The following is a 13,547-nucleotide window of genomic DNA, read 5'->3' as shown; positions in this document are numbered from 1 at the left end:
CCTCCCCACAGCTAGTCAAACAGCACAGCTAATGGCATCACAAGTTTTTCGTTTGCATGGCATTCCAAGAGTCATTGTGTCTGATAGGGGGCCACAATTCATTGCTCGATTTTGGAGAGTATGGTGTCGTGCACTGGGCATAGAAACAGCATTATCTACTAGCTTCCATCCTCAAACTGATGGACAGACAGAACGTCTGAATCAGACTCTAAAGAAGTACTTGCGATGTTACTCAAAGGAGGCTCATGGGTCTTGGGTGGAGTTGTTGTGGATGGCGGAGATGGCCTACAACAACGCCTGGCATAGCTCCATAGGAATGTCCCCATTCAAAGCGAATTATGGGTATGATGTACGGACTCTACCGATACATATACCGGAAGAGGTAAACGATCAACCCTCGGTAAAAGAGCGGGTGCTATTGATAAAAAAAATACACAGCACAGTGCAAAAACATTTGCTAAGGGCAAAAGAAACATACAAACGGTGGGAGGACAGACATAGGATACCTGGTCCTCAGTTCGAGGTAGGAGATAAGGTTTGGCTCTCGACCAAATATATCCGTTTCAAGCTCCGGAGCGTGTTTCATCCGCGCTTCATTGGGCCATATCCTGTGGTGCGCCGCATCAATCCTGTGGCATACAAATTGAAGTTGCCCAACACATTGCGAATCCACCCCGTTTTTCATGTTCAGTTGCTGAAAAAAGCTCTTACCTCACGCAGAACTGCACCTCCGGTGTTGGCGAAGGATGGGAATCTGGAGTATGAGGTGAGATCCATAAAAGACTCCAAGTTACGCAGGGGCGTTCTATGGTACTTGGTTTCGTGGAAAGGCTATGGGGCGGAGGAGGACTCCTGGGAACCTGTTCGTAATGTCCATGCTCCTCGTGCTGTGCGAACATTCCACGACAGATATCCCACAAAGCCTGGGCCTAGGAGGCGCTTGGGAGGAGGGCGTACTGTCGGGATCTAGCCCAACGCGCCTGCTCAAGGAACTGCAATCACCGGCGGTCCTGGGGCGCGGAACTACATTTCCCAGAATTCCCGGCGGGGATCCAGGGATATCTGCCGGTAGACCAGGAAGTCCGGTGTCAGTAATTCTTTCCGGATCCTAGGCAGCGGCTGCTCCTCGGAACGGCGCCTTTCCAAAGGCTCCGTGTGTTCCAGTCTGACCGGTACTGGTGAGAGCGCTTTTGTGGGTCTCTGTTAGCGCGCTGGTTAGCGTGTGGAACAAGGTGAACCTTTACATGATTTCTGATATCGAAATCACAAAGACTATTGTTGGCTGGAGATTTGCCTCGCGGCTGCGAGGAACTGTTGGTTTCTTATTTGGCATTGAGCTCGCTGCTGTGAGAAAACATTTGGGCATTACGAGCGTTCGCTCTTTGAGTATATTCTCATGAGGAATGAGCATACTGGTGTGAGTTCAACCTTCGAGTGGCGGAGTGCAGGGGGGGATTGTTGGACCTCCACACTGCCGTCACGAACCTAAGGCTAAGGGTTCATGAACAATTGTGATTTTGTGGCAAGGCAATTACCAAAGCGGAGTGTGGTAGTGAGTGAACTACACACTGCCGTGTTTGGGTATTTTTTGGCATCAGCAAGGAAAGAAAGATTTAATCTGTTTCTGTTCGAATCAGATAACAGTGCTAAAGTTTCAAATATGGTTTAAGCACGGGAAGTGCCATTTCATTATACTTTTGGGATCCTTTTACCACTCAAACGTTTTCACAGTGGGGTAGGTTTAAGTCAGTCATTTCTAGACTTTACGCTTCCCCAACCAGGCTTGATAGTAACCCTTTTCTTTTTGTATTAATCAGGAAGGAAGACGGGAGATACAGCACAGGGTGGTTAGAGTCAATTGATTTCAGGTGAATACATGTTGGTATGGTGTTAGAAAGAACTAATGAGAGTAGGATGTAGCCATGTATTAACCTGTATATTTTTGTCTTTCAGTTTCTTTATCCCTGCTGCCCCTTTCCTTCTCCTCTTTATTCTTTCTGGGTTTTTTCCCCTTTATGGGGTTTTTTCCCTCGCCATATGGTCTGAGCACCCTGTGTTTATACTTCAGGGTGTTCGGTCGGTCCGGAGGTGGAGCATTGTTGCTGCACGTGAATCCTGCGGAGTGCAAAGCCTAACAAAGTCTTGGTTTGTTAAAAACTTTAAAAAAATAAATAAACTGATGGTTTTAACTGTTCCATATAGTATATTGTTTTTAACTGTTTTTTTAGTTTATTGTGACTTACACAGAGCTTCAAACTGATGTTACTTATACCCCTTATATATTTACAGTAAGGGTAGTCCGAATTGGTTTCGAGGTTACTTGTAGGTCGACTACTGCCTCCTATAGTATTACTGTGGCAGGCGGTATTACGACTTAGAAAGCATCCTCTTCTGTTTAGGGACTTTATTTCTTTTGAAATTTGAAACATTTCTGAGATTCAGAGCATGGATAAGGTTTTTCCCCAGTGTGGGTTATTGTATGTCGAGAAAGACTTCTTTTGTCACTGAAACATTTCTGGCATTGAGAGCACTGATAAGGTTTTTCCCCAAAGTGGAATCTCACATGTGCAGTTAGAAGTGATTTACGGTTGAAATGTTTTGGGCATTCAGAGCACTCCTAAGGTTTTTCCCCAGTGTGGGTTTTTATATGCAGTGTGAGATGTCTTTTTTCACTGAAACATTTCTGGCATTCAGAGCACTGATAAGGTTTTTCTCCAGTGTGGGTTCTTATATGGTGAGTGAGATTGACTTTTTGGCTGAAACATTTGTGGCATTCAATGCACTGATAAGATTTTTCCCCAGTGTGTATTCTTATGTGCCGTGTGAGTCTACTTTTTATACTGAAACATTTCTGGCATTCAGAGCACTGATAAGGATGTTCCACAGAATGGGTTATTGAATGTTGAGAAAGACTTTGTTGGTTACAAAATCTTTTCTGGCATTCAGAGCACTGATAAGGTTTTTCCCCAGTGTGGAATCTCACATGTGCAGTTAAAAGTGATTTTCTGTTGAAATGTTTTGGGCATTCAGAGCACTGATAAAGGTTTTCCCCAGTGTGGATTCTTATGTGCTGTGTGAGTCTACTTTTTAAACTGAAACATTTCTGGCATTCAGAGCACTGATAAGGTTTTTCCCCAGTGTGGGTTCTTATATGCGCCGTGAGATTGCGTTTTTCATTGAAACATTTCTGGCATTCAGAGCACTGATAAGGTTGTTCCACAGAATGGGTCACTGCATGATTAGAAAGACTTTGTTTGTTACAAAACCTTTTCTGGCATTCAGAGCACTGATATGGTTTTTCCCCAGTGTGGATTCTTGTATGTTGAGTGAGTCTGATTTTTAAACTGAAACATTGTTGGCATTCAGAGCACTGAAAAGGTTTCTCCCCAGTGTGGGTTCTTATATGATGAGTGAGACTGTTTTTGTCGATGAAACATTTCTGGCATTCCGGGCACTGAAAAGGTTTCTCTCCGGTGTGGGTTCTTCTATGCCGAGTCAGCTCGGTTTGGGAAATGAAACATTTCTGGCAATCCGTGCACTGATAAGGTTTTTCCCCAGTGTGGGTCCTTGTATGTATAATAAGTCCTATTTTTTGACTGAAATATTTCTGACATTCAGAGCACTGGTAAGGTTTTTCCCCAGTGTGGGTTAATACATGTAGAGAAAGACTTTGTTTTTTACAAAACCTTTTTTGGCATTCAGAGCACTGATAAGGTTTTTCCCCAGTGTGGGTCCTTGTATGTACAGTAAGGTCTCTTTTTTCAATGAAATATTTCTGGCATTCAGAGCATTGGTAAGGTTTTTCCCCAGTGTGGATTCTTATATGTTCAGTGAGATAAGATTTACTGCTGAAACTTTTTTGGCATTCAGAGCACTGATAAGGGTTTTCCCCAGTGTGGATTCTTATGTGCCGTGTGAGTCTACATTTTAAACTGAAACATTTCTGGCATTCAGAGCACTGATAAGAGTTTTCCCCAGTGTGGATTCTTATGTGCCGTGTGAGGCTTCTTTTTAAACTGAAACATTTCTGGCATTCAGAGCACTGATAAGGTTTGTCCCCAGTGTGTAGTCTTATATGTTCAGTGAGATAGGTTTTACTGCTGAAACTTTTTTGGCATTCAGAACACTGATAAGGGTTTTCCTCAGTGTGGATTCTTATATGTTCAGTGAGATAAGATTTACTGCTGAAACTTTTTTGGCATTCAGAGCACTGGTAAGGTTTGTCCCCAGTGTGGATTCTTATATGTTCAGTGAGATTAGATTTACGGCTGAAACTTTTTTGGCATTCAGAGCACTGATAAGGGTTTTCCACAGAGTGGGTTAATGCATGTCGATAAAGTTGCGTTATGAAACTAAACCTTTTCTGGCATTCAGAGCATTGATAAGGTTTTTCCTCAGTGTGGATTCTCATATGCGAAGTGAGATAAGATTTACGGCTGAAACTTTTTTGGCATTCAGAGCACTGATAAGGTTTTTCCCCAGTGTGGATTCTCATATGGGCAGTGAGACAAGATTTACGGCTGAAACTTTTTTTGCATTCAGAGCACTGAGAGAGGATTTTCCCAGTGTGCATTCTCTCAAATTAAGTGAGATGAGATTTATGGCTGAATCATTTTTGGCACAGGTAACTTTTTCCCCAACTTGGGTTATTTTGCTTTGATTGAGGCGGGTTTGAACACTGAAATTGTTCTCACCGCCTGTGTTTTTCAAAGGTATATTCCTAGAGTTAATATATCTACATTTAGTTTTCTCTTGCTTATATGCCACGGTAAGAGTGAACCCGATTTTAGAGTCGGGCTTGTTTAGATAATGTTCAGCATTTATCTCTAAAAGATATTGTGTGTAATCTTCTTAACACTTGAATTGAGCAAAATATGTCTGGATGCAGCCCTGTAACACCGGTCGAAATGTTTGTAGCAGATAATACTCTTTTGGTTATAGCCTCTCCGGCAGCAACTTATTTTGTGACTGAAGTTTTTCTCAAATCTATTTGTATAGGTTCTTAGCAATGCAGTGATAAGGTGTTAGTCTGATATTTAATGACTAAACTGAGAAGTACATTTTTGCACTGGCGTAATGGCAGTAACTGAGAACATTAGAACATGCACAGTAATATTGTGGCTCACCAGTCGCAGAACATCAGTTCCTTTTACCCTTTCTATGTTTGGTGTAAGGTTAAGGATTGTAGTTCTGAAGACGAGGATTTATTTACATTAGCTAGCGCAATGTGCTCATTTAATCCATTTTGATATTTAACAGTTTTAAATATCACTCCTGCACAACAGATAAGGTTGAGGCAATTTACATAGAATTACAGAACAGTACACAATAAAAAGGAAACAATCGGAGATGGTCATGAACAATACAATAAAGTGGTGAATTTTTAAGGTTTTCGCCAGAGTGAGCAGAGTGGGTCGAGGTGTTATATCCCGAGGCAGATAGTCTCAAACTTGCGTAACTGGTTAAAAACGGTTGTTAAACAAAGGTGATTTTCCAATCTTTTGGTTGTTAGCGTGTCAGCTTCGGAGTCTTCTTTCAGTGTCTTTTCTTTGATGGTTTGCAGAAGAAACCTTTTGTTACAAATCTTTCTTTTATGCAGTGTGTGCTTCCTCTCTGGAATCACATAGATCATGCATGCTTTAGATGAACGTTATTCTGTAATGCTGAGGCAATTTGTCTTTCTGATAATATTTCAGATGAGGATGTTGTGATTGGTCTTTCTGGCACTATTTGGATGCTGTGTGGACAGATATGACTTTGCTCTTGGTTAATGAAATGCAACATTAGAGACTTCACTTACAGGTATAGTACTTTCCTCAGCTCCCACTTCCTTGCCACACATAGATTTTGGAAATTGTTTAAACTTAGAATGCTGGATGTCCTTCAGGTATCCAAAATAATCCTCTTATGGCACTAACATTCAGTTGGCTGGTGCTAAATCTTGTTTTCTTCGTCCATAATTTCAATCACCTATAGTATTAAAATTAAATAGTTAATACATGTAAATATCCCCAAAAATAATTTACAAGCCATATCAAAGCAGAATTGCAGAATTTTGAAAGTGTTGAGCTGTTCTTCAGACAGAGCAGAGTGTAGAGTGGTAGCCTGGGAGTACCTGGATCTAGGAGTGAGGATTTGTAGAATTTCCAACATTTTATTAAGCTCAGAAAGGATACATGTACCCTATGGACTTGTAACATAGAATCCCAAAAGCAGAAATTAAAGTCATATGGACTGGCACCAAACAGATATTTAAAATAGAATACTATTAATTCATTTTTAATGTAGATTTCTAGGATGGGAATTTCCCCTCCACGGACAACAGGCGTTTCCCCCTGCCCTGAGTTACCACCTACTTGTATCTGGTAACCTGACTTTTGAGCTCTGGCCTCTGCCACACGCAAATCTATTGTGTGTTGCGAGGACTATGCCTAGACCTATCCCTCAACTATGGTCCAGAGTATGAATCAAGGGCAATGAAATTAAGGAGTACTTTCATGTGTTCATTTTATTCCACCTGATTATCAGTCGTTCGGCTTTTCTGAGCTTGGATTTACCAGGTGCAGAAAAACTAACTGGGGGAAACACACAATTCTTCCCTCTGTTAGAAATATCTTTCCCCTTCCCTCTCCTGCTTCGCCCATCACCCTCCCCCCAACCAACCACATGCATATATCTACCACCTGCTTAAAACAAGTGGTAAATAAAAGCAGAAAAACACTATGAAATAGTGAATGGCATGTGGTTTGACAGGCAGAAGAATCTGTTCCTCGTGGCAACTCCCCAGTACATGGCGTCAAACCTGTAACTGCACGTTACTGGGATAAATCTACCACAAAACAATTACATGAGATTTTTCTGCCACCGCAGTACTGTGCAACTTCTAACAAGGAACTATGAGAGATCTTGGACCGGTCCTGTGACCTGGAGGGTCACACCAAGTGTGCCCTCATTTAAGGCAGAGGACTGTCATGGGTTTAACAGCTAGAGCGGTGATGGCAATGCACCCTGTTGTAAGGATCAATAGCCTGATTAGATCTTTGCATCATGGTCAGTGGAGTGGCTTTCTACTGACACACCCATGTAATGCTCCATTTCTATACTTGTGCCCAGACTTTGCGATAACATCAAGTGCATGTTTAGGGAGTTGGTGTGCGTAGCATATATGCAATGTGAGAGTGCGACAGAGTAAACTGCATCTCATGCCTGCCAGTTCTGTATACAAGTGGGACCATCTATCCCTCATTTATACCAGAGTTCAAAGTCCTCTGTTACCAAGGAATAATGTGCTCTGGCGCCAGGGATGGTGTCAGCCTGACAGTTTATCTAAGTTGAAGGGACATCACCTGCAGGCTGAATTACTTAATGGAGCAGCTGTGTACCTGTACTGAAGAGCCTAGAAGTCTGCCTAGAAGCCTGCCTGTCTGGTAAGAAAGGGAAGGGAGTTTCACTATCCAGCAGGAGGACAAGGCTGTCCTGGAAAAAGCAAGGTCCGACACATCCTCGTTATCTGTAGGGCGAGCCGGAAAGCCATCCAGCAGGACCAGCTAGTCTGAGGGATGCCAAGACTCTCCCAACAGTTCAAGGCAGAAAATAAAACTGTACGACAACATGATTGTTGAAGCCCAGTAGGACGATTGTGTGCTGCCAACAGGCCCATTCAAGGTTGCATTTGCCAAATTCCTAACATAACAGTCTGAATCTACTGACTTCCTGGAGAGCCTGTGTTGGGCTTTTAGATGCTGAATTTCCGACTACTCTGTGTCAGAGGTCCATGAGGGACTACAACTACTCCAGTGTCTGAGCTTACGCCTGTGGTCCAGCCCGCCACAGTGTGGGCTCAATTGCTGATGGTCAGGTCCAGAGGGGGCTGCACTTACAGACAGGCTAGGTGTGACTGCTACCTTGGGAGTGCTGATCTTCAGGCAACTGCAAAGAAAAGAGAGTGGGTTCCCTACTGAATGCAGCACTATATCCAGGACAAAAGCGGTACACAAAAGCCTGCTGGTGGGTCACTGCTATCTCGAGTCTTCGGGCGTGCCAATCAAATGTCGGGAAACAGGAAAGAGACCCAGACAAGACTGACTCATCCTGTGAAAGGGTAAGACACTTACGACAGAGCATACACGCATTGGGGTGACTAGAGTGACAGAACTGACCCTATACTATATTCATGATACTCCTAAATGCCCCTAGAGGGGAAGAGGGTATAAGAACTGGACGCACCTGTCTGCAGCAAATGGTAGTCTGGCATGCCTGCACTATCTTTTCACCCGGACTGTCCATAAAGATGATTTTAGGGCCGCTACGCACATAGCAGGGGGAATCGCAGATCATTCGCCAATGGAGGTGCAACTCGATGGTCCGGTTGGTATGAATAAGGCGACTAAAAACGGTTCTGACATTTGCAGGTGGGTCACGCTCTGCAAGGTAACATCTGGGAAGGGGGGGAAGTTGCCTGATGCATCCCCACTGGAGGACCAGCTGCTAACTAATCCCCTGACCGAAAAATCAATCTCAACCATCTATAGGAAGTTGATCCACAATTCTCGGGATCCCTCGGGGATGTTTCAGGCGGCCAATCACCAACTTTTGTATTTTTCAAAAACAAGCTTCCAAAGCTGGAGTTTGTTTTTAAAAACCAATAACTAATCACCCTCACACCCTTGAAACTTTCTCCCTGATTAATCTACTCCCAGGAAGTGGGAGTCATTTAAAAACAAATTCTCATCACGACTGCCAGGTATTCCCTGGTGTTTTTGAATAAGAGAAAAATACATCAGACTGCTTGATCTAAAAAGGAATGGTCGTTCGATGTATTTACAGGCAGACCATCCGTTTGTTGGACAGAGTACTCCACCACGCTTGTGAAGGAGTACCCTGCTCACCAAACTCTAAATCAAGACCTTTATCTTGTCTGTGCTATGCATGTAACTCTAGGTCGGCTTCATTATGTCCATCAGTCTTTCTATGATGTACCTGTTATTGAGGCTTGTGTGTTTAGTACAGGTTTAATCTTACGGTGTGTGTGGGGGTTTATTTGAACCCTGTGGTTTAATCTGCACTTGTTGCTTATGCAGTGTTATGTGGTGTTATCACACCCTTGTAATTATAACAAGCATTTGCAATGCAATAGGTCTTGAATTAGGAAAGTTTGAGCTATTGGTATTGTAAATTACACATTTTTTATTTATGTGTTGGTTTTGAAAATAGCGAAATTAATAGCTTTGTCATTTACAATGCCAATAGTTTTAACTTTCGCTATAGCATTTGTAATGCAATATGTGTTGTATTTACGTGACATAGATTATTGATACTACAAATAACAAGGGCTTTTAATTTTTTTAAATAATTAATACTTAAGTAAAAGTTATGTTAATTTATAATGGCAATTGCTTAAACTTTTGTGACGAAAATCCAAGAACAGAAGTGAAATATTAACATCTTTTTGTGACATTTGTAATGAAGCTTGAAACATTGAGAGAACATATTTGAACTAGTTGTTGTTGAATTGTTGCACAGATTGCTGCTGTGGTGGCGCTCAGTGATGTTTTGGTGGCGCTGAGTGATGCTGTAGCGTTCAGTGAAGCTGTGGTAGCGCATAGTGATGTTGTGGTGCCCCTGAGTAATGCTGTGGTATGGCGACAGACAGAGTGATGGTGACAGACAGACAGACAGACAGAGTGAGGGCGACAGACAGAGTGAGGGCAACAGACAGAGTGAGGGCGACAGACAGAGTGAGGGCGACAGACAGAGTGAGGGCGACAGACAGAGTGAGGGCAACAGACAGAGTGAGGGCGACAGACAGAGTGAGGGCGACAGACAGAGTGAGGGCGACAGACAGAGTGAGGGCGACAGTCATGTCCAAGTCATTATATATGGTCCAAACTCCAGCCAATCAGGCAACAGCACCCTCTGGAACCTTCTCCTCAGAGGCTCAGGCTCTCCAATTCTTTAGAACAAGTGTGGCATAAGAGCCAAGGAGAAGAGGGGAGCCTCTGAGGGGAGGTGGGTGAGTCACATGTGAATCTATGAAAGATATCAATACTGGAGAAGCACAGTTTTCAGATAAGTAACGTATGTTCTTCTCCAGTATTGGGGTATCTTTCATAGATTCACATGCTTGAATCAGAGTAGATAGCAGTAATTCGAGAACTGTGCATAGTATGCCATAAGTACATTCTAAACAGAGTACGAGAGAATACATATACGTATATTACAGTATAGCAGTAAACATGGGCACATCTGCAAAAGCAGAAATATATACATATATACAATGTGTGCAGGAGGAGGTAAGAAACAGAGGCTCACCTTACTTAAAAAGATTACGTAGCACCGCTTGCCCAACAGCTGTGTCAGTATTGTTGGCAGCTTCCAGACAGTAGTGCTTGGTCGCAGCTCTGCAAATCTGATGAAGAGGCACACCAGCAAAGAGAGAAGTAGAAGAGGAGACTGCTCTAGTAGAGTGCGCTTTAATCGTTTCTTGAAGTGTCTTGCCTGCTTGCTGATTGCAAAAGGAAATTGCTCTAGATATCCAACGTGCAATAGTCTGTTTAGCAACTGGAGGTTCTTTACGCATCCTGCCGTGGGCTATGAAGAGCTGATCAGTTTAACGGATACTGGTTGTTCTTTGCAAATAAAATGTCAAACAACTCTTAACATCTAGAGAATGTAAAGTCTTTTCTGCTGGCAACTGTGTATTAGGGGAAAAAGTCTTTAAGATGACATGCTCATTCAGGTGGAAATCAGATGGAACTTTAGGAATTAAGGCCGGATTAGTGCGGAGCACCACAGCGTCTTTGGTGAATTGAAGAAAAGGTGGTTTGATAGTAAAAGCTTGTATCTCTCTGATTTGAAGTAAGAGCTAAAAGCAATGATGTCTGCCAGGAGATGAATTTAAGATCAGCCCTACGAATGGGCTCAAATGGGGACTTCATGAGTTGTGCCAACACAATGTTCAGATGCCAAGGAGGAGGTGGGTGTCGAATTGGAGGGAACATCTAAAGTAAGCCATTGAACAATTGTTGAATAATTCTTGAAGAATAAAGAGAATTGGAGCCATTGTGCTGGAATCTGGAAACTGCATCCAGAAAAACCTTCAGGGTAGAGTGAGAGAGGCTGGATTTTGCTAATTGGCGTAGAGTGAACAGGGTGAACATTTATTTATTTAAGTTAGCAACTGACACCGTACGGGTAACCTGGCGCTGTGATACAGGCGACTAGCTTAGGGCCGAGAGACTGTGTCCCCTGCCAGGAAGGAGTTAGCAGGATGCCAAGGAGCATACTCGAGGGTAGAGCCAGGTTTTTAACCTTTTTCTAAACTGCAGGATGTTATCCATTTGTCTCCTATCAAATGGAAGAGTATTCCAAAGGCGGGACGCTGCCGCACTGAAGGCCCTACCTCTTGATTTGACTTTCCTAACTTTAGGCAACCTCACCAGATTAGCCATTGAGGAGCGCAGTGCTCGTGAAGGGACATATGATGTCAGTTTCTCCTGCAGGGATTTGGGCCAGTGACCATGTGGAGCCTTAAATACTATGCATAGTGCCTTAAATCGTACCATCTGCGAGACTGGCAGCCAGTGTAAATCTGAGAGTGCCCAGGAGGCGGAGGAGTGGCGTAGTTGCACTAGTACCATTTTGGCCACCATGGTCTGTACTCTCTGCAATCTCTCAATCAGATATTGCGGGGATTCTAGTAACAGGGCATTACAATAGTCCAGCTTACTGAGGATGGTGCTCGGGGGGCGTGGCCTGGAGCCGTCGATGGTGGACGTGTAGTTTGCTAGCTCCGTCCTATGCCCTGAATATAAGCTGATTATCCTGCACTCCCCTGCCTGCAGCCCACCTGATCCCTACACAGATTGCCCCCGGGGACAAGCGGCGTGAAGCGGTGCAACGTGGCCCCGCTGGGACCGCTCCTTGGGCAAATTCTGTCGACGGAGCATGTTGCGGCCTGCGGACCTAAACGGAGCCCCGGCCTAAAGTGATCGGCCTGGCCGGCCTACCACCCACCTCCTTCGCGGTCCAGCCGGGACCCGGGATCGGACTTCCGACAATCTGCACGCCGGACCCACGGATCGAGGTACAGAGCCCCTACCCTAACTGTGGCCCCGTAGCCTCCCCCATTTGGGCACATCGTCACGGGCCAGCCACACCGCAACGCGGCCCCTACGGAACGCGAGGCCACTTCAGTGCCATCCCCACGCTAGCCCACGAGGTCCATGGGACTCCGGCGTTCCGCCGGTGGGGAGAAGACCAGTGGAACAGTAGAGCAGGCGATGCGTGCAATCTGCTACAAGCGCCGAGGGTCCAGCTCCACTCTGCTCAGGTTACCAGCGCCATAACACAGAGCGGCCAGACCCTGTCACTGTCGAGGCGCCATCTAATCACCACTTCGGGGCCTAGTGGAGACCTCGGACCCTAGCAATCTCACCTTGCTAACCACGGAGCTGCCTGCTTGGAGGCCAGGGTCAGACACACAACATAAAGCGGCACGCATTACAGACACGCGGACCACAGTGGAGTAGGGTAGTACGCCGCGCGCTGTGGCGCCTATTTACACCGCTGCGACCCGGACCTTTTCCACTCTTTCGCCAGCCACTACGCACTAGCTCTGTGGTGGCCTGGACCCGTCACCTCTCCCCCCTCGCCACCTCTGCGGACCTGGGGGTATACCTACGGGTGGGGACACTGGTGGCGCACCGACCCACCCCCGCATTGATACCTCGCCAGGATAATCCAAGCTACCCCTACCGGCCCTGGGGTCTTCACTACCACTACCCCTGCTCAGTGAACATTGGCCCGTCCACATCCACTACAGACCACTCGGAGGGACAGCGGCGGGCTGCTGCGTCCGCTGCAGCGCCACCCTGCTAACACGAACCATGGGCAGGAACAGGGGCAAACCACAGGATCAAGGCGCCCGATCAGACGTGCAGCCCACGGGCTCTGAAGACCCGCTGGCCTCCTCCAGCATGGACATCGTCCCGCCGACCGGTAAGGGATCGCAAGACGCCAAACTAGATCTCATCCTGAATGAAATACGCGCGACGCGCGAAGCGCTAGTATTGCGCATAGACAATATGGCGACTGGCCTGTCCCTACTTAAGGCTGACCACAACAAGTTAGCGGATCGAGTGGCAGAACAGAAAATAGCGCTGGACGACCTAATACCGCAGCAGACGGAACACTCAACGAAATTAGAAAACGTGGAGAAGCAACTGAAACTTCTGTGGGGTAGAGTGGACGACGCGGAAGGACGTGCCCGCCGCAACAACGTCCGCATCCTGGGTATTCCGGAGAGAAGCGAGGGGAGGGATCCCACGCAGTTTGTGGAGGATTGGCTAAGGAAATTGGTGGGCCAGAGAGACCTCACCGCCCTCTACAGTGTGGAAAGAGCTCACAGGATGCCATCACGGCCCCCACAACCTGGGGCGCCCCCTCGCCCCCTGATCGCTCGTCTTCTCCACTTCAGGGACCGTGACACTGTCCTACGGGCGGCCAGAGAGGAAGCGCCAATACGCTTCGAGGACAAGAATATATCG

At 45.6% G+C, this 13,547-nt stretch overlaps 1 protein-coding gene across 1 annotated transcript in view; it reads right to left on the bottom strand.

Moving 5' to 3' along the window:
- Window positions 1–13,547, bottom strand: part of LOC147737259 (uncharacterized) — a 286,653-nt gene that overhangs the window by 25,103 nt on the left and 248,003 nt on the right. Inside the window, exon 4 of the mRNA XM_086922902.1 lies at window positions 2,137–5,970. Within this exon, the coding sequence (XP_086779028.1) occupies window positions 2,618–4,573 (1,956 nt within the window). The 5' untranslated portion in view covers window positions 4,574–5,970 and the 3' untranslated portion in view covers window positions 2,137–2,617. The remainder of the gene's footprint in view (window positions 1–2,136; window positions 5,971–13,547) is intronic.

Source organism: Lissotriton vulgaris, chromosome 1_1 (assembly GCF_964263255.1).
Source record: "Lissotriton vulgaris chromosome 1_1, aLisVul1.2, whole genome shotgun sequence".
Lineage (NCBI taxonomy): Eukaryota > Metazoa > Chordata > Amphibia > Caudata > Salamandridae > Lissotriton > Lissotriton vulgaris.
Note: the sequence above shows the minus strand (reverse complement) of the source record. Positions and strands in the feature narration are given on the sequence as shown.